Source organism: Dermacentor variabilis, chromosome 5 (assembly GCF_050947875.1).
Source record: "Dermacentor variabilis isolate Ectoservices chromosome 5, ASM5094787v1, whole genome shotgun sequence".
NCBI lineage: Eukaryota > Metazoa > Arthropoda > Arachnida > Ixodida > Ixodidae > Dermacentor > Dermacentor variabilis.
In genome coordinates this window covers 202,260,958-202,282,231 of record NC_134572.1, presented here as the reverse complement: position 1 = coordinate 202,282,231, position 21,274 = coordinate 202,260,958, and the positions used below count along the sequence as shown (strand labels likewise).

Below are 21,274 nucleotides of genomic sequence, written 5' to 3'. Positions count from 1 at the left end.
GATCCTCGTCTTTTCACTGTGCAAACATGTCGACACTAGTACATGACAATATCGCATATTTTATTGTAGTGTACATGATACAAACGGCATTGTCGTCAGCTAGCGTTAACCCTCGTTTAATCTTTCTTTGGGGAATAGTTAGCAAAACAGAAAAAGCTGCAAGTACTAAATTTGCATAATATGGCCGACAGAAATTTTGTGCTGTGCTTGAAGTTCATTGCAGCTAGACTGTGAGCCTAAACGCGTCAAGCACACCACTGGCTATGTGAACATTCACTCGGCGAGAGGCTGTTTGCTACACTGGAACAACCCACGTTTGAGGAGGGTGCGAAGGAGGTGAAGGGATGTGTCACTACTTTCCAAAGTGTGAGAGGCTAGCTAGTCAAAGAGACCTCATTTTAGCATGAAAGCTTGCTGCGTTTTAGTAGCTATGTTTACATGAAGACAACAATGGCCCATTGCACTACATTTCCTACACATTGAATGTAAAAGGCGTTAATGCACCAGGAAGTAAATAAATGCAGCACTGACGCTGCTCTGCATTGCAAACCGTAGCTGTAAATAACTTAGGACATTTGCCCAACTAGATTATGTTCAAAAGAGGGTAGATGATTTCTCTAGTTGGCCTTCCATTAATTGTATCGCAAGAGCTTGCATTGGGATCCAGTAAAACGAGGCAATTGACAAGGAAGAAAGGCTCGACAGGACAGAAGGGACACAGAAGTGCTCCCAATACGTATGATAATGTATGTCAACAAGGGCTCATAACATAAGATAAAGCATCACACCTCGTATGAAGCTTTTGTACTTTCCCTTTGTTAAAGCCGTTCCCACTCACTGTGAGAGTCAATGCTATGTGTAGCATATTGCAGACAGCAGGCTATAAAGCATCATTTAGGTGTCCACAAAGCACTGCAAAATGGACCAACATGTTAGTGCAATAATTAATTATGGTTGTTGTGTATAGGGGGCGCTGTCAATTATATCAGTTGTATATAAGCGATTGCCATGAGAATAAAGTTCAGTTCCGTGGTTCCCCGTCAATGCATAGTCTTGTCTTATCATTCGGCGCTTCGCGTCACTACAATCTGGCGCAGTCGGCGAAGCTAGCGAGCTAGCGACGAACTGCTTTCCCTTATCTGGCTTCTCGCTGTTCCAAGGGGCGTCACCTACGAGATGGCAGCGTACGGACTACCGCCATTACCGCCTTTCCTGGAGACTCCTGGAGATGCAACAATTCCATGGGAGCAGTGGCGCGATGATTTCACAAATTTCCTTCAAGCGACGGGGAGGGACGCGCAACCGCCACTACAGAAAAGGGCCATTCTGCTGCAATGTCTTGGGGTCGAGGGACGCCGTGTTTTTCGCACATTGGGCCCAGAGCCGGCACGAACGTCAGGCATGACAAAAGCCGAGCCGGAGACAAGCAAACCGGCAGGAAAAGACAAGACGGAGGCAAGTGAAGGGGATAGTTACACGGAGACGTTGGGCCTATTGGAGCGGCAGTTCTCAAGCATCGTCAACGTACTGGTCAAGCGAAGTCGATTCACATTACGTCGGCAACTGCCGAATGAGCCGATGCGAGAGTACGTCAGTGCTCTCCGACAGCAGACGTGCGACTTCGGGCAATTCTTGGAAGCGGCTCTACGAGACAGGGCTGTTGACGGAGTACGGAGCAGTGAGTTGCGACAGAAATTGCTCGTGAAGGGGTCACAACTTGCGCTCGCAGAGGCAGTGGAAATGCTGCAGAAGTACGAGCAGGCAGCGGAGGGTGCTGCGGTCTATGACCAAGGGTCGTCACAAACGGACATAGTGCAGCACGTATCTCAGAGCAGAAGCCCAGACAGCGACGCGGCAATGACGCCAGTGCGCAAGTGTTACCAGTGCGGCTCTACAAGGCACTAGCTCATTCACAGGAATGCAAAGCACGGGGAAAACATTGCTCCCAGTGCCACAGGAAGGGACATTTCCGAGCAGTCTGTGGCAGGTCGGCGGAGTGGGACGTGCGGACGGTCCGAAACGACGGCGCTAGCGAGGAGGACATGCTCACTGTGCTCGCGGTCAGACAAGTGGAATGAAGGACTTTGGTTGTTGACGTCGTTATTGAGAACGCGCCACTTCAGCTGCTGGTAGATACTGGGTCGTCGGTGTCTATTTTGCCAGACCACGTTTATCGAGCCAAGTTCGCCAACAGTTTTCCTTGGACTGTGGCTTCAGGGATGCTGGGGGATTTTTCAGAGAAGAAAATTGCAGTCAGAGTTGTACGCGGGAACAACTCGGCTTGCCTTCGATTTTACGTTGTTCCCAAAGGCATGGCATTACTAGGACTGGATGAGGTCCACAAGCTACAGTTGCACATCATCGGTTCTACACTGGAGTGTCTGCAAGTCACGGTCAGCCCCCCGTCGCTTCCTCCTGAATTATGTGAATTTTCCTTTCTTTTCTCTGATAAGTTGGGATTAGCGAAAAACTTTGTACATTCTGCGAAGCGGCGCGCAGATGTAAAACCAGTAGCAGCGAAGGTTCGACGTTTGCCCCTGACGCTGCACGAGAAAGTAGCGGCTGAACTGGCAAGATTATTGGGTGCAGGCATTATAGACAAGGTCAGTGCTGCGGAATGGGTGTCGCCTATAGTGGTTGTGCAGAAGAAGGATGGAAATATTCTTCTATGCGTCAATTTGCGCGAGCCGAACAAAGCAGTAGTCATTGATGGATTCCCTTTGCCGCACACGGAGGAACTGTTGCATGCGCTGAGCGGAGCAGCATGGTTCTCGAAACTGGATCATGCTGCAGCCTACCATCAAGTGGAATTACCCGAAGAGAGTCACGAATTAACGACGTTTATTATGCACGGAGGGTTATTTAGGTTCCGCAGAGCGTGTTTTGGCCTCGCATTGGCACCAGCCACGTTTCAGCGAATGATGCAAGAAATCTTGAAAGGCTGCAAGGGCATGTTGTTTTATATCGATGATATCATAGTCTTTGGAAAGACTAAAAACGAGCACAACCGTAACCTTCGCGAGGTATTGCATCGTATTGCTGAGGCGGGGCTGCAGCTAAATCAGAAATGATTGTTCGCTGTCAAGGAACTCTCCTTTTTGGGTCATCATGTGAGTACAAGTGGTCTTGCCCCACTCAAGTCAAAGGTGGATGTTGTGATTAAAGCACAAACGCCTGCCGATGTAGTCTCGCTGTGGTCTTTCCTTGGGCTCGTAGGCTATTACTCCCATTTTCTTCCCAATTATGCAGAGGTGGTGGAGCCGCTGCGACGGCTTCTTCGTAAAGGACAGAAGTTCATGTGGGATCAGAGCACGGAGAAGAGTTTTTGCAGGATCAAGGAGATGCTGCCATCATGCGAGGTGGCGGCTATGTTCAACGAGTCTTTGCCTGTACAAGTGACCACTGACGCCTCGGCATATGGACTGGGAGCTGTGCTACAGCAGGTAGTCGACAGAGAAGTACGTACAGTGGCATTCGCTTTGAGGACAGAACTCCAACAGAACGCAAGTACTCTACCGGGGAACGAGAGGAGCTGGCATGTTTATGGGCGTGCGAACATTGGCATGTTTATTTGTGGGGCCGCAAGTTTGTCTTGCGAACTGATCATCAGGCTTTGGTGACACTGCTGTCCACAAATGGGGTTGGAAGACGCCCACTGCGTATTGAACACTGGTGCGCTAGACTTTTGAGATACATCTTCACTGTGCAGTACACAACGGGGCACACCAACGTCGTTGAGGATGCGCTTTCTAGGTTACCTTTGAACTCTGCAGAGGACGAACCGGTGGACGAAGTAGTTGCTGTGGTTTCCAGCATGATCACTAAGAGTGAGTTGCAAGCAGCAGCAGCTGAGGATTCATTACTAAATGAGGTGGCGCAGCATGTTACGTCCAGATGGCCGGAAAAGGGCTGTTTAGCTGGAAAATTAAGGTTGTTTTTTCGTATAATAGAAGAGCTGTCGGTGATAGACGGGCTACTGTTTCACGCTGAATGGGTCGTTCCCCCATCGATACTCACTTCCAGGCTGGTCATGATGGCACATGAATCGCATCCAGGCATTGTAAGGACCAAACAACGGTTGAGGGGACAGTACTGGTGGCCCGGAATGGACAGTGATGTTGAATCGCTGGTTAGGAAATGTGCTATCTGCAAAGCATCAGATAAATCTGCAAAAACCATAATGGTCCCATTGGAGTCAGTAAAGTGGCCTGAGAAGCCATGGGAAAAGCTTGGAATTGACATCGTTGGGCCAATGGAGCGAGCCCCTCTGGAGTGCAGGTTTGCAATCACTATTATTGATTAACCACAGCAAGTGGCCCGAGGTGGCATCTGTGTCCACAATCACTGCACAGGCAGTAGTAAAAGTGCTTTTGGAACTTTTTGTGAGAGAAGGGTACCCGAAAAGCATTGTGACTGACAATGGGCGTTTATGTCGACATGTTTTGAGCAGTTTTTACGAGATCGGGGAATCCAGCATTGCGTTACAACATTGTATTACCCGCAATGCAATGGTCAGATCGAGAGGTTCAACCGCGTTCTCAAGGAATATATTCAGGTTGCGGCATTGGAACGAAGACCACTGAAGGAGGCAATCTGGGATTACCTGGTTGTTTACAGGGCCACCCCACATGCAACTACAGGAGCGTCACTGGCTTACCTACTGCATGGAAGAAGACCCAGAACAAGATTGGATGTTGTTGGCCTCCCAGAAAGGGAATTTTTCGAGAAGCCGCGTGTCGCCATGGAAAAGTTGAAGCAGCGCGTTAAGGAGCAGCAACAACGAACAAAAAAGTATACCGATGAAAAACGAGGTGGCAAAGCATCTACCATTGAGCCAGGAGATTTTGCAAAAATAAAGCAAGGCGGACCAAAGACAAAACACAAGGTTTCTTTGCCGATCCAGGTGAAGAGACGAGCAGGCACGAATTTGTTTTTGCTGGCAAATGGTACGAAATGGAACGCATCAAAATTAACAGTAATTCATAAGTAGGGACAGGACAGGCACAAGCACTGGCTGACACGGTTACAGCGCAACGCAGTGCAGCCTCAGGGTTTTCCTGCGAGCTGGATCTTCACATAGGGAAGATGGCAGAGCAAAATAACCCTACTACCGTCGAGAATCAATCTGAAATGGTGCCATCAGAAGACATCCAGGGAAGCGCCAACCATTCTGACGGTGCACAGCCCACAGTAATGGAGTCTATACTAGAGATTCCCGATCCGCAGGACAATTCTCGGTCGCAGTTGGCCAGAAGAAAGGTGCCAGTGCGATATCAAGACTACGAGCTTACCTGACTGTAAGAACGTCGTTAGTGTCGTGTGATGTGAAGTGAGTGTGCAAAAGTGGATTGATTTTATTTCCTTTCTTTTTTCTTATGAGGGGGGAATGTGTTGTGTTTAGGGGGCGCTGTCAATTATATCAGTTGTGTATAAGCGATTGCCATGAGAATAAAGTTCAGTTCCGTGGTTCCCCGTCAATGCATAGTCTTGTCTTATCATTCGGCGCTTCGCGTCACTACAGTGGTGTTTTACGTTCCAAAACCACTTTCTGATTATGTGGCACGCCGTAGTGGTGGACTCCGGAAATTTCGACCACCTGGGGTTCTTTAACGTGCACTTAAATCTAAGTAAACGGGTGTTTTGCCATTTCGCCTTCTTCGAAATGCGGCCGCCGTGGTCGGGATTCGATCCCGCGACCTCGTGCTCAGCAGCCCAACACTATAGCCACTGAGCAACCACGGCGGGTTCATGTTAGTGTAAGGCAAGCAGTTATATCTGTGATGTGAGCATGTGTGATGCAATCGTGTAAGTTCAACAGCAGCAAGGCAATGACAACAGTTTGATGGCTTGACGATTTGATAATTTTTTTATAATAGTCCAAAGTTCGGCAAAAATTCGTCAGGCAAGGGTGATACATTGTCAAATAAACTGGCACTCACCTAAATTTCAAAATAAATAAACATAAAATAATGTTTCGAGACCGCTACGTGTCCCTTGTTCATAACGAAGATGAGCACAGGAGGGGGCGATTATTTATGTGTTAGGTGGCACAGAGTGCGCATGTATATCTCGGGGAGATTACCCCGTGGCCAGTTAATCCCGTTTCTAGTCGTTTGAATATGTAAAGATTCTAAGAGTAGTCTTAAACATAGGGGCTTCTCTGTCAAAATAATGCTCGCAGCATCCAAATCGATGATGCGATTAGTAGTCATGTGATGATCCACCAAGGCGTTTGAACTTGCATTGCCCTTCCTGACATCGTTCTGGTGCTGGTGAATCCTTCTTTTAAAACAAGGATTCTCATTAAAAAAAAAAAATTCTTTTAAAAGAAGGATTTTAAAAGAAGTTTTTTTATCAAGTAGATCTTTCAGAAATCATATACTGACAAGCATTCTTCTCACTCTTCTGAATAGGTGCAGTAATAAAAAAAAATTATTTTCATATGACTCCTGAAGCTACAGAACACTTAGGATGTCTTTCGATGGCTAAGAAATGAAAAAAAAAAATATTGTTTACGAATTGTTCTTCACCTTCCGTGACATAGCCTGAACCTGAGGTCGGCACCAAGTGGCACAGCACAGCGCTGGCAAATGTACGTCTCCTGCTCTGCTACCTTCACGGTGACGTGCCGGCACATATTCCCAACCAGACTCGCAGCAATCTCCAAACAGAGCACGCTTTCTTTTTTGTTGCTAAAAAAATTGTTTCGATGCTTTTACACAGCTTTTAAAGCTGCAACTCATGTCATACCCCTTGTCACATGGCCACTCGAAAGTCTTGAGCAAGAAGACTTCTCCCGAAAAAAAGAGTTTCGCTCGCAGACACACGACAGGGAGCGATCTCTTCTTCAGAAGTGGTCTGTTGTGGAAGTGGAGTTTGTTGATATCTTTTATGGCCGAAAACGTGTGGCCTCAAAACCAGCGGGCGCCAGCAATTATCATATCGTAAAAAAAACCAAGAAACTAAGCAAATGCATATTTGTCTGTCACCGAGGCTCATCATAAAAATATTTTTTGTCTCGCAGAAGGTGTAGCAAGCCCAGTAATGCTCATCTTCTTCTGTACCCTCGTAAGCAGCTCGAACGGCTCTCGTAAGCAGGTCGGATACTCCATAATAATCATCGTCATCATCAGCCTGATTACGCCCACTGCAGGGCAAAGGGCTCTCCCATACTTCTCCAACAACCCCCCAGTCATGTAATAATTGTGGCCATGTCGTACCTGCAAACTTCTTAATCTCATCCCCCCCACCGAACTTTCTGCCGCCCCTGCTACGCTTCCCTTCCCTTGGAATCCAGTCCGTAACCCTTAATGACCATCGGTTATCTTCCCTCCTCATTACATGTCCTGCCCATGCCCATTTCTTTTTCTTGATTTCAACTAAGATGTCATTAACCCGCGTTTGTTACTTCACCCAATCTGCTCTTTTCTTATCCCTTAACGTTACACCCATCATTCTTCTTTCCATAGCTCGTTGCGTCGTCCTCAATTTAAGTAGAACCCTTTTCGTAAGCCTCCAGGTTTCTGCCCCGTAGGTGAGTACTGGTAAGACACAGCTATTATACACTTTTCTCTTGAGGATAATGGCAACCTGCTGTTCATGATCTGAGAATGCCTGCCAAACGCACCCCAGCCCATTCTTATTCTTCTGGTTATTTCCGTCTCATGATCCGGTCCGCCGTCACTACCTGCCCTAAGTAGATGTATTCCCTTACCACGTCCAGTGCCTCGCTACCTATTGTAAATTGCTGTTCTCTTCCGAGACTGTTAAACATTACTTTAGTTTTCTTGAGATTTATTTTTAGACCCACTCTTCTGCTTTGCCTCTCCAGGTCAGTGAGCATGCATTGCAATTGGTCCCCTGAGTTACTAAGCAAGGCAATATCATCAGCGAATCGCAAGTTACTAAGGTATTCTCCATTAACGTTTTCCACAATTCTTTCCAATCCAGGTCTCTGAATACCTTCTATAAGCACGCTGCGAATAGCATTGGAGAGATCGTATCTCCGTGCCTGACGCCTTTCTTTATTGGGAGTTTGTTGCTTTCTTTATGGAGGACTACGGTGGCTGTGGAGCCGCTATAGATATCTTTCAGCATTTTTACATATGGCTCGGCTACACCCTGATTCCGTAATGCCTCCATGACTGACAGAACTCCTCGACAGAATCAAACACTTTCTTGTAATCAATGAAAGCTATATACTCCATAAAACGCTCTCTAAACTACTACAACAAATATTCACATTTACGTTTTTTAGCCTGGTGTTGTTAAATTTATTTGAAAACCGTGTAATACAATAAGTTTTTACGTTGTATTTCGAGAAAAATCTGTATATTTTGGCCGATTTTGTTTCAAACGCTAGCGTTACACTTTCTGTAGCTTGTCCAGATGGAAATAATAAAAAGAGATTGTTGGTGCTGATTGTCTGCTACGGAACACCTCTTCATTAGAAAGTATTTCAACTTGGTAAAGGACTGCTTACGTAAAAGAGCTTTTGCAGGCTCGTGTGAGAGAGGTATAAAATGATTAAGACAGCATTGCTGGGATTTGTTCAAGGAACAAGAAATCCTGTAGATATATTTCTTCTTTAAGAAAGGGCACTTCTGTATTAAAATTTTTTTTAAGTTCGTGTAAGATAGTGACACATTTCTGTGGCAAGAATAATGCTTCCCATGGCCTCGTTATACAAATGTAGCAGGTGGGAAGCATACTTTCTGCCACCTGCGGCAGGGTTCCAAGAGATGAAGAAGGTTATCACTAAGCAAAGCAATGCAAGGAAAATCATTTTTTAGAGAACGACTGCTCCAGTATTGCAGAGCTACTCAACCAGACATAACAAGGACACCCCGAGAAGTTGACAGAACACATTTACCGTATTTACTCGGTTCTAACACGCCCTCAATTGTAACGCACACCCGTTTTTCTATGGCCAAAACAAAGGGGGAAAGAAACGCCCGTCATTGTAACGCGCACCTGTTTGCCGTGACCTAAAAGGAAGCTCTTTGCAGTACTGCGCACCTCATTTTTGCATACAGAAATACAACTGTCTCTCATTTGGAAAATCATTTACTCCCAATACACTAAAGTTGCGATAAATAAAAAAAGTCCCAATTTTGCCTGAAAGGCGAAGCATCTATGCGATAACAAATGAGTAGATAGCTATACAGAAAGTAAGGATAGCAATCTTATTGGCCATATAAACATTTAAACATTTGCTTACTAACTAAATTAACAAGCATGGTGTCATGCATGCAGAAGCAAACATGAACATCCAACTTAATGGCCACAAAAACTTTATCAAAACGGTGGAGTGAAGTGCGATAGCAGAAGTGAGCGAATTGACCTCTGTGCGGCCTCTTGCTTCAAAGCGAACTAAGCGACGAGAACACAGCGCAGTGTGCCTAGATGCGTAGACTCTTTGTCTCCATCACAGATCGCTTTCAAATTGGGGCCGTGTGGCCGCACTGTATGCAGCAGCTGCCGGAGTAGGACACCTCTCCTATTTGCGCGAGTCCCACACGCAAGTTTCGGGAACTCCGCACACCCGTGGTTTGGCCCTATTTCCATCCGTCTCCGCACATGCAACCACTTTCCTTTTAATTGCGGCACCATGATGAACTCGACATGTCTTCGTAGTTGGCACTTTCATGCTGACAGAGCAAACGCAGAAAACGGGAAGACGAACGGTGGACTAACCTAAGCCACGGCCTACAGCAGCTAGGCTCAAAGTGCATACGAGGTGGCCATCTTGAAATGCCAATGGCAATATGGTAACACGATAGGGTCGTAATCGATTGCAATGCGCCCGCAATTTTTGGACCCATTTTACGGGCAAAAAGTGCATGTTAGATTCGAGTAAATATGGCATTCTACAGTGAGCCCCTCAACCCAATTCTGGCTAAGCCATTGTTTGATCAATAGAGAAGTCACTACTTGTTCCCAAATATGAGTGTGCACTGTAGAGACTGACATTACCTTTTTATTGCATCTTGGGAGCAACAAATTTTACTGAAGAAAATGTACACATGCAAAAGAGTGGTTGTTGTGAACAACAATCACTTGTGACATAGATGAAAGCTCACCGAGCGAGAGAATGGTGACAAAGGGTGGCCGATCGGAGACCAGTAGCGAGTGTTCCCGAGCCTTGTTCACACCACTCTCCTTGCCGTAGACGCCCTTGACCGGTCCAACCACTGCCTCGTAGCCGTGTACCCGGAATGTGAAAGCCCGATGCGGGTTCTGGTACCGCACACACTCCTGGCAGACACACACACAAATGGAACAGACCTTTCATCTACCATTCATATAGAGTTGAGCCAACTTATGACTCAAAGGTGTGTTCGAGTTCTGGCCAGCAAAGGAGACAGCTTCGAGACTAAGCACAGTAATGTGTCTAGAACAGTCTGGAAGACGTCTCTGCGGCATGACGTTACTTCGTGGTGACAAGAAAAAGCTGATAAAAGCACATATTATCTCTCTATTTTAACTCTTTGCATGTGTGATCCAATAAAAAAACTCAACATAACTTACATTAAGCGCATAGGACAGAGTGGCTATGTTTTCTTGTACACAGACGACCTTCCCATCAAGTTTCCTGCTCAGCCGCCATCTTTGGACATCAAAGTACCTTGCATTGTTTTTGACCTCGAAGCTATCTTCTTTGATGACTTCGTCGGAATTAGAACAAGACTTACGATGGCCACTGTTCTCTCAGTTGTTTACTTTGCCATCCACGTCAAGTATCAGAACACAGCATAAGACAAACAAACAATCGTTTGTTGCAAACAAAACTGGTTCAACTATCAAAATATACGTTATTTCAATGCTGCCACATGGCATGTAGCACAATGAATGCCCTTGAGCATGGCTGACTGGTTACAGTGAATACCCTTCTTCTTATCCACAGCACTGCCTGTGCACGGCAGTGTGACTTACAATAGAGGTGGGCTCACGACGTGTGGGCCATTTTCTCAAGCTCCTTTACCGCTTTTTCGTGCTTCTTTCTGGTAAGCTACCCTTACCATCTGCTGTCCACTAGTGGTGGCAGCATCGATGTGTGTTTGTTGGAAGGTACAGCCCTCATTTGGCAAGACATCGATGGAAGCAGCGTAAATTAGAGAGAGGGCCTCACTAGGCGATTATGAAGGCTCCTCAAGATGATCATGAAGGCCATTACATATTTTTGGCTCCTGCAATCACTTCTGACACATGTTGCCAGGAAAATCAGGGTCCTTGCGATATGTTTCTGTTGCCCAAAGGGGGTGCCACTTGGATACAACCTGCTTGTCCCACAAGCGAAGGGAGAGAAAGGCAGGTAACTTTTATCATACTTAGCAGTGCATCTGGGCATTTGGTACTTACTACCCTTGGTTGCCCAGATGGCAGGGCAGCGTCGCTTGCACTCACCCGGCAGCAGTGAGGGAACGCGCTGGCGCCGAGCTCACTAGCCTAGCCACACGCAGCACTTCCTTTGCACTCCCCACTCCCACCTTACCCTTTCCCCCTTCCTTCTGTCACCTGGTTGCTGCAGCCACTGCGCTGTGGCCTCGCGCAGGAGTGGTAAACACCAACGTGCAATCAGTCGGCACGCTGTACCTGAACGAGGCGAGTATGCGAGCCCACAACATAGAGTTTCAGCGACACTGATAAGGATAAGGATGCTCCCTTCGATCTCGTGCAATGGTAAGGTGTAAACAGCTCGTCACTGGTGGGCATAGGCTAAAGCTCTGACAGTGCACATTTACACAGTTCAGTTTCAGTTTTTTAAGTGAAATCGTCGGAAAACCAGCATAGTCAACTTATTTGCATGTCAGGAACCAGTTATGAGTTCCTTGGATGACGAGCTTCAAGTGTTGCATTAGGGACAATCGTCTCACCAAGTGCCAAGCACCGTGTCTTGGCAACAAAGCAAGACAAATAAGGAAAGGAATCATCCCACCCGTGCTGGCACGGGCAAGCAGCAATTTAGTGTCCCGCATGTAGCGAGGACGAAACCAGTTTTGAGCACTGTGCGGTAGAGGGCACGGAGGTGATGTCAGTTAATGCTGGCGGTGCAGTGCAATGAGTGGTCTGCGTCCCTAGGCAAGATAATGAGCGCGCTGCCGAACGTTATCTACTCACCCAGCCAGCTTCCCACACACAATTGTGCAAACTGTATCTGCTTAAACAGTACTTTCGCTTTAAAAGTAGAAAAGTCAAATCCCAACTCGGCGGCCACTGAACATGATGCCTTTTGTATCCGCATAAAGCGTACTAGCTTACTGCGTGTGTATTGGTTAACACATAGCGTTTCCACTTTTCGTCGTGCAATTACGGCAGTGCATCATCTCCATCGGGTGGCCCATCAGAACAAGCCTCAGAGATTGGAACAACAGCCTCCAAGCGCCCTGTGCATTTGTGCGTGAAGTTACATCAACATCAAGATCATTTCAGCATCGTGCAAGCAAGGACCACGAAGTCATGGCAAGGACTCTTGTCATGCTGAAGCTTGGATAAAAAAACACTGGGTGCTCAGCGAAGAAAAATTGGAAATCGTTCGTGCTGTACAATTTGACACGAAGAACTCAGCACTGGCATGTGACAGGGATCTATCGTTGACTACACTGTGTGGCATTTGGAATGCGAAGAAGTTTCTCGGCAGCACTGCTGCGACTGCGAAAAGATGTAGGCTATGAGGTTTGACTTTTCACCACTGTTGCCTCTCTTGCCGAAGTGTTGCCTAACGACAGTGATGAGGACAACACAGAAAGTTACAGCACGGGCGATTCAGGCCAGACAGTGGCAGAAACTGCTCGTCCCATCAGCCTCATGAATGCAATCCCGCGCCAAGAACAGCACGCCGCAATGAAAAAGGTGGCCCGCGACTTCTGCAGCGCTGCCGCGCATGTGCGTGGAGAATACATAACGCTAACGAGGAATCCGCCATGCGAGTGTTTGCTGAGAAGAGGGGGGCTGGCTGAAAAGCTGCCTCGCAGCTTCAGTAAATTTGAGGCCGCTGTCATCGCTGCTAGGCCGCCGCGGCAGCAAACAAAAATAACACTTTTGTCGTGCCAAATGAATAAATACTGCAAGCTTTTTCCCCTTTCATCACACTCTCTCTGAGTTCCGTTTTTTACAGATAAGTGGTCGATCTCCTGCTATTTCAGTTAAACAGTACTACCCTTTAGTACATACTTTTTCTGAGCTCCGGCCCACTACAGTTTAACAAAGTTTCCCTGTATACAGAAACTTTATTTGACAGGAAAAGATTCTAATGAGGGGTAGTTGGAACTCCCCAGTCCAGGGCCCCACTGGCCTCTGCTGCCTGCCTGACCTGGCTAATTAAGGACTTTCGTCCTGCCAAGTCGGAACGGGCAGGCTGTTCCTCCCACTGCTCCACTGTGTTATTGCTATTTGGCCCATGAGGGTGCTTAGAACACTCCCAGGTTACATGTATTAGGGAGGGTATGCCACTGCACCACGGGCAGTTGGCCCTATACGCATAGTGCACCGCCTATATAGGTGCCACTGATAGCCACCTAGCAGGCGCTTCCAAGAGTACACTTGGGAGCAGTAGCACACGACAATCCTTTGCAGCAAGGATGGCTGAAGTTCGTAGCTGCAATTTCTCCTTTGTTCGGGTGCCAGAGTGCTTCTGTGGTGACAGCTGTAGGGAAGATGCTGACCTCTGTGGGAGAGGGTATGAACACAATGTTACTGGTATTTGGGACAAGATGGTCCACATACGTGCCAGGTACGTCCCACAGACAAACGCCATGAACCCCATTTACATGAATTGGAGCTCATGTTAACTAGCCGCTAAATTTGGTTGAGTAATGCGATGTCTCGATCGTATTCTTTAAATTCTACCCTTGCCGTAATGCTGCTGCAGGCTTATATCTCAACAAAATCCGCACGGTGCAATGTCTGCACATGCCGTTGTGAACTTTTTGCCGATTAATACCACGTGGCATCACTGAATAAATGCGAAGTGTGAAGTAATAAGTGTGAAATAATAAGCGTGAAGAGTAATTGCGAATTTATTGATGGAAACGCGTACACTAGTCAATGAAGTCACCAAATGCACGGGTTAATAAAAGCACATGTTAGCACTGTACCGCCGATGCAATTCTCCTGCATAGGCGATGAACTGCCATTCCCGCTGCAGTTATTGCAATCTTAAATTCCCCAAGGGAGCTGCTTGGAAACGTACAAAGCTAAAGTCTGACCAACGTTCCAGTACTTCTTTTTTTATGTTATTAGGGAGAGATGCCACATGATGTATTTAAGGGTAGAGCAGTGCCAGTCAAAGTAGATGAGCGCTGGCGGCAAGGCTGGGTTTAGTCCTCTGCGGCATAAGCATAATAAGAAAGAATTCAATAGAGTACAAAATTCAGGTGCAAAAAGGGACTATGTTGTGAAACAAACAAATCACTCGGCATGCTAAGTCTGCTCAGACAGCATCGAGGTGTGATGACTTCCCAAACGTGACGCGAACTTTACCATGTGCAGCAACCATATGCTGCAACCAACAATACAGTCGAACTCCACTACAACGAATGCCACTTCAACGAAATTTTTGCTCTAGCGAAATATTTCCATTTCCCGTCAGCTAGCCATAGAAGTCAATGCAAAAAAGTTCTCGCCAGAATGAAAAATTTTTTGGGCTTGTTTTCGCTTCAACAAAATTTTCACTCGGTTGAGCTGGTCTTTAAAATTTGTTTTGCGATAAAATAAACATAACGCCGATTGTCTGCAGTTTTTTGTACACCCACGCTGCTTAGGTTCACCAAAAACATGCGCCCACTGCACCATCGTCGAAAAACAAACTCATGGAGGGGTGCCATATCTTGGTGGTGATGACGACGTGGCTAGCCGCCTTGTGACAAGGCGCAGGCTGACTTTGCCAAGCGGGAGCCACAGCCAATTCGTACTCATCTTAGGTCACGCGATCGCTGGCACAACGCGGCGACGCAGATTTTCATTTGTGCTTGTGCGCTCGACTAGCATGGCAACAAAGCGGAAGTTTCTTTTCTTGGAGGTGAAGGCACGAATCATCAACGAGGCTTTGAGCGGCAGAAAGAAAGGAGACATTGCAGCAGAGTTCGGCATCTCCAACAGCATGCTGTCGACAATATTGAAGTCGAAGGACGCAATCACCAGTGCTCTTTCTGCGGGGGGCATCCGCCAAATGGAAGAAGTTGACTCAAGCTGCACACGAGGATCTTGAGAAGGCTTTGTTTACATGGTTCCTCGACATGCGTGCCAAGAAAATGTCAATCAGCGGAAGCGTGCTGCAGCAAAAGGCACTGAACTATGCTTGCATGCTCAGCATCGACGATCTTAAGGCAAGCACAGGTTGGCTGACCCGCTTCAAGGCCCGACACGACATGGTTGCGAAAGTGTTGTGAGGCGAATGTGCTGTTTCAGACACCAATGGCGCAGCGACTTGGGCGTCATCTGCTTTGCTGGACATAATGAAAGAGCATGCCCCGCCCGACATCTACAAGCCAGATGAGACGGGACTCTTTTATGAGCTGCTGCATACAAAGACACTGGATGTGAAGGGCCAACTATGCAGCGGAGGAAAGTACAGCAAGAAGCGTGTGACCACTTCTCTGCCCTATCTTGGATGGCACCGACAAGCGCTGCCTGCTCGTTATCGGCAAGTGCGCGAGGCCTCGCTGCTTTAAATGCGTTAACAGCTTGCCGGTAAGTTATTTAGCAAACAAGAAATCCTGCGTGACGCGGGCTACCTTCCGTGATTGGATCATAGCTTTCCACCACGATATGAAGGTCCAAAACCTCAAGGTGTGCTTGCTTATTGACAATTGCTCAGCGCATAATGTTGAGGACGTGGAGTTGGAAAATGTGGAAGTTCGCTTTTTCCCCCCAAACTGCACTGCTTTGATTCAGCCGTTAGACCAAGGCATCATTCACAGTGTGAAAAGTGCATGTCGGCAGCGGTTGATTCAGCGACTGTTGCTGAATGTTGACACCGGGCAGGAGACCAAAGTGGACTTGTTCATTGGCCTATAAATGATTGCCGCGGCGCAGACGGCAACCCGGCGCAGCATAATAGAAAATTGCTTTGTGCACGCTGGCTTTAAGCCTGAAGCTGAAGTGACGGCCAACTCGACAACGGACGAGGAAGACGACCATTTTGGAGTGGAACCACCCTCTACAGAAGTTACCTCGGCGTGGGCAGCCCTTTGAGAAACCGGAAATGCACCATCGGACGTCAGCATAGATGAGTACCTCACCGTTGACGCGGACGTAATTGTTCGTGAAGAGTTGAGCGACGAGTCCATCATTGAAAAGGTTCGCTATAACGGCGCATCGTTGGACGATGAAAGCGTGCACAAGATGCGTCGGCCCCGCCTCGTGCACTGGATGTAACGGACGCTTTTGACGTCATTCGTAATTTCATTGGCGCCCACGATGACGACGTCGCAATGCAGCTGCTGACCGAGTGCGAACATCGCACCACGGCGAGAATGACCAAAGGATGGAGGCAAACAAAGATGACCGACTTTTTTTGAAAATGAATGACTTTTTTGAATGTGTAGTCAAATTTAACAGTGTTTCGGGTCAGATTTTATCACAACCAAAGGGAACCGACTTTCTTCGGAAACAAATTATGTTTGTGAGTGTGTGTAGTCAAATTTGACAGTGCTATGGGGCAAATTTCGCCACAATGAAATTTTTGCTTCAACAAAATTTTTCGCGCGTCCCATGAGTTTCGTTGTAGCGAGGTTCGACTGTACCATATGCAGCAACTATTAGCAATTCTCGCCCTGAACTATTTATATTCTAGAACATTTTCTAAAAAACCACAATATCTAATATGCCCTCGAGCGAAAACAATAAAGCTGTTAAAGAAGCATTTGCTTGGTATCATTCCGATAAGACACAGTGTGATTCAGACCCTTTACAAAAGAGGCAGGGTGAAAACCTCGCACCTCAAAAAATCAACAAGAGTTATACATGAAGCAACTAGCAACAGTTCAACATGTGTGAAGCCATGCATAAACATGAAGGTGGTAACTAACACCACCAGAGGGCACACGATGTACAATAAAAAGCAGAGCACATGACCTGTGCGGTCAGTGCATTACGCCCCTCACAGCGGCTACTGTGTCTTCATTGCTGTGTGCTATGGCCACGGGTCCGGTTGTAGTATAGTGTCGCCCCCTGTCAGATCTCTGTGTTATCATACATATATGTTTCGTGCTGCCACACCGATCGCATGCACCACGGTTCCCGGAGGAGCCATGTGCGAAATGTCGGCCCTCTTGGCGGCTTCTCGGAAGAAGTCGGTCATCTTGGCGGCTTCTCGGAAGAAGTCGGTCATCTTGGCGGCTTCTCGGAAGAAGTCGGACATCTTGGCGGCTTCCCGGAAGAAGTCGGACATCTTGGCGGCTTCTCGGAAGAACTCGACCATCTTCATGGTCTGCCGGACTAAGTCGTCCATCTTGGCAGCTTCCCGGAAGAAGTCTGTCATCTTGGCCCGTCGACGGAACGCCAAGTAGATGCCTCGATTCTTCGAACATTTTCGGAGCCGAACGCGCGGTTCGCTCGATGCAAGGCTTCTAAAGAGCATCTAATTTCTTCTGCCTTGTCCAGGGACAGGGTTTCGCCATGAGCCAATAACTTTTCGCGAACGCTGACGTTCGCTACCCCATGTATTATTTGGTCTCGGACGCGCTCGTTGTAGGCTGTGCCGAAGTTGCACTGTACCGCCTTCTCCTTCAATGCGGTCACGAATTCCAGGAATCCTTCTCCCTCGAACTGCCTTCGACGTGAATTCGTGCCTCTCCGCCAGAACATTTGCTGACGCGGCGAACAGCCGGTCAAGCCGCTGCAAGAGTTTCTGGAACTCTGACGCTGGCGGGACCGCATCACTTGACGTTGACGCTGCGCCGGTCGACTGCCTTGCTGCTTCGCTCGACGCTGACGCTGCGCCGGTTAACTGCCTTGCTGCTTCCTGCTCCTCGTCTGCAAAGTACTTTGGTTGTCCCTCACGCACGAGAGCGCTGACGAGCGCGGACGCTCGTCGCGCGTCCGTCCAGTCGCTACCGCCGGCCGCTTCGAGGTGGGCCTGAAAAATTTTTTTCCATCGATACCATGGAATTAACGGTGGCCCGGGCACGTCAAGAAAAACGGGAAGGTTCGCCGTAAAGGAAGCCATGCCCGGTAGCGTGCGGGGGACTGTGCAGAAGACAAGCCGGAGCTCGAGTAGAATGGAGCAGAGTGGAACAAAGGGGGCGAGAAGGCCTAGGCTCAGAAGCCTCGCGACACCAAGTGCGTCGGCGGCGTTTGCGTGCAGTGCAGACACAGGAAGAGACGCTTCACTTACGAAGCTCGTTGGTTTCCCGGGGCTTCGGTCGGAACCGCAGTGGGAATACCATCCTCGTCGCCAAAAGATGTTGTCTCGGCAGCGGCAGGCAAGTGGGGGCCCCCAGCCAGCGAACGCGTGGCGAGCGCCGACGCAGTGAAGGAGACTCGGAGCTAACTGCTCCTGATGAAAACCGGAACGAAGACTCAGCCGGCTTGCGGCCGTTTATTACTAAATAGGACTGCACACGCCAGATGACACCTCCTGATTGGTCCCAGCTCGTCACATGACAGAAGGGGGGTGCGCTATATAGCTAAACTACTACAAAACATATATGAATGATAACACAGAGATCTGACAGGGGGCGACACTATACTACACCGGTCACTACAACTGGTGACGAGGGAAAATGCTTGAAATAAATGACAGCGGAGACGGTGACGGAAGAACAAGCATGCCGGTCATCGCAAAAATAGACGAGTTCAACGCAGACACTGCAGACTGGACCGAGTACCGAGAGTGGGTGGAACTATTCCTGACGGTGAACGACGTACCAGACAGTAAGAAGACGGCCTTATTTCTAACGTGCTGCGGGGCCGCTATGTATTCCTTGCTGCGAAGCCTAGTGGCCCCTGAGAAACCTGCCGCAACGAACTTAGTGGCAATTTTGAGGCCCTCAACAACCACTTCGCGCCAAAGGGTTCGGAAGTGGTAGCAAGTTTCAAGTTGTCACGACATAGGCGGGATAGAGAGTCGGTGAGCGAGTACTTCAATTCGTTAAAGCGACTCGCCCGACAACTGCAAATTTGGGTCATTCCGAGACCGCATGCTACGAGACCAAATTGTCAGTGGCATTGACGACGTGCCAATGCAAACATCATTACTGGAAACAGTCGATTTAAGGGGAGCGGCTCCTCAAAACAACTTTCCTTTTATTCTTTTTACCAGAGACTTCGAAACTCAGCCAGTTAAGAGATTTTGTTATGCAGATTTCAAATACGCAATTAGTTTCTGTGTAGCTACTATAGTTCTCGAGTTGTATTATGCTGAATGACAAATTATAGAGATCCTTACGGACACCTTTTATGCACTAACCTTCACAAAAGGTATTGCGCTATAGCTTATTTAGCTCTTTGTAGATCACAGAGTGCCAATATCCAGTCAAAAAATGTGTTCAGTTACTGGAAGTGGGACAAAAATATTATGACACTTCAAGCATTGTTTTTTTCAGTGCCCTGAAGCATAGTTTCATACTATTGTAATTACTGATGACCGATATTGAAGTTTCAAGTAAATATCGGCATTCTACATACCTTCAAGAATATCTATGCCAAATTTCATTAGTATGTAGAAATTCCAAGTGTACAAAAGGCTTCCCGGAAGACACGAAAACATAAAAAAATTTGAAAATGAGAAAAACACATTTGAAAAGTTTCAAAACCTACTATTCTTCAAAATGCAATTGTTTTCGCATGAATTTTGGTCATACTCAAGAGCAGCTTTACAGAAAGCACACAAAGTTTCTAGAACGCTTCTGCGCTGTTGGCCCTTCTCGGCTCCTACGGTTGGTCTCCTCGGTGCGAGCCCTTTCCACTTCGCTCCTGCGTTTCGCTTCAAGTTCGCAATGAGTATGGTACGGGCCATCGAGGCTGCTTGCAAGGATTCCCGTTTGCTAAGTGCTCACCCAATTCCACAGTCAGGGCCAATCCAATTGACAGTCGAAACTGCCATGGTGGCCACAAACCTAGTGAAACCTGGGCATCGTGAACGCGGGTGTTTCCGCTGTGATGGTACCTATCAAGCCTTCCAGTGCCAACAGACCAACTCAATTTGCTACAAATGCAAGTGGCAAGGGCATCTGGCAAGCGTGTGCAAAAGTGATAGCGAATCAGTAAACAGACGGGTGGGGCGCGCAGATTTGAGGCACGTGAACACCGTGGATGAAGTGCTTGGGGCACCCGGAGCGAGTGAAACGCCGGAAGCGTACGACCTTTGGGTACTTCAGGCAGCTGTGCCGGTGCCTATGTGCAATGCGGTTATCATTAACGGCATTCCACTAGAAATGGAACTTGATACGGGCACCAGTGTCTCAACCATAAGTGAAACAAAGTTCACGTAACTGTTCCCATCAGCCACCTTGGAACGATCCGATGCACAGCTGAGGAGTTTTTGCGGAGACACGCGACCAGTCGCTGGGAAGTTTGCAGCTGCTGTAATGCTTGGGGAGGAGGAGAGATGTCTACCTCTGTTTGTGGTAAAGGGGCAGTGCCCAGCATTGTTTGGTAGAAGTTGGTTGAAGCAATTCCAGTTGTAAATCAGCAAGCCAGAATCTATTTTTCCTGTGTCGTCTGCGGAAGAAGCTGTGGACTGTTTTCAAGAGGTGTTTCTAGATGGGTTAGGCACCATCCGTGGGGTTAAGGCTCGCATCTTGGTGCCGCCAGATGCCAAACCCAGATTCTTTAAGCCCCGGCGATGCCCTTCGCTTTGAAAGACAAGTTTGAGGAATTGTTGCAGAGACTTCTCCATTAAGGCATGGTGCAACCAGTGAAGACTGCCAGATGGGCAGCACCTGTCGTTCCAGTGCTAATACAAGATGGGCAGTCATGCACACGCGGCGATTTCAAGCTGACGGTAAAACCCATAGCACTTGTAGAAACGTATCCCGTACCACAAGTAGAGGAATTGTTCGCAAAGCTAGACCTAAAGGACGCCTACCAGCAGATCGAGCTGGAAGGACAGTCACAGGAGTTCGTCACTGTCAATACCCCTAAGGGCCCGTTTCAATACACGAGACGGCTACTTATGGTTGATTCCACCCCAGATATATTTCAACAGGAAATGGAAAACCTCCTGGGAGGTCTTGATCATGTGGCAGTTTACTTCGATGACATCTTGGTAACAGGCGCTAATGACGACGAACATTGGGTAAACGTCTGCAATGCACTAGAGCACTTGCAA

The 21,274-nt window shown here is 47.7% G+C and overlaps 1 protein-coding gene across 1 annotated transcript in view; it reads right to left on the bottom strand.

Moving 5' to 3' along the window:
• The window catches only part of LOC142583441 (nuclear factor related to kappa-B-binding protein), a 588,296-nt gene that overhangs the window by 303,366 nt on the left and 263,656 nt on the right, over positions 1-21,274 (bottom strand). The window contains exon 14 of the mRNA XM_075693910.1: positions 10,083-10,257. Within this exon, the coding sequence (XP_075550025.1) occupies positions 10,083-10,257 (175 nt within the window). The remainder of the gene's footprint in view (positions 1-10,082; positions 10,258-21,274) is intronic.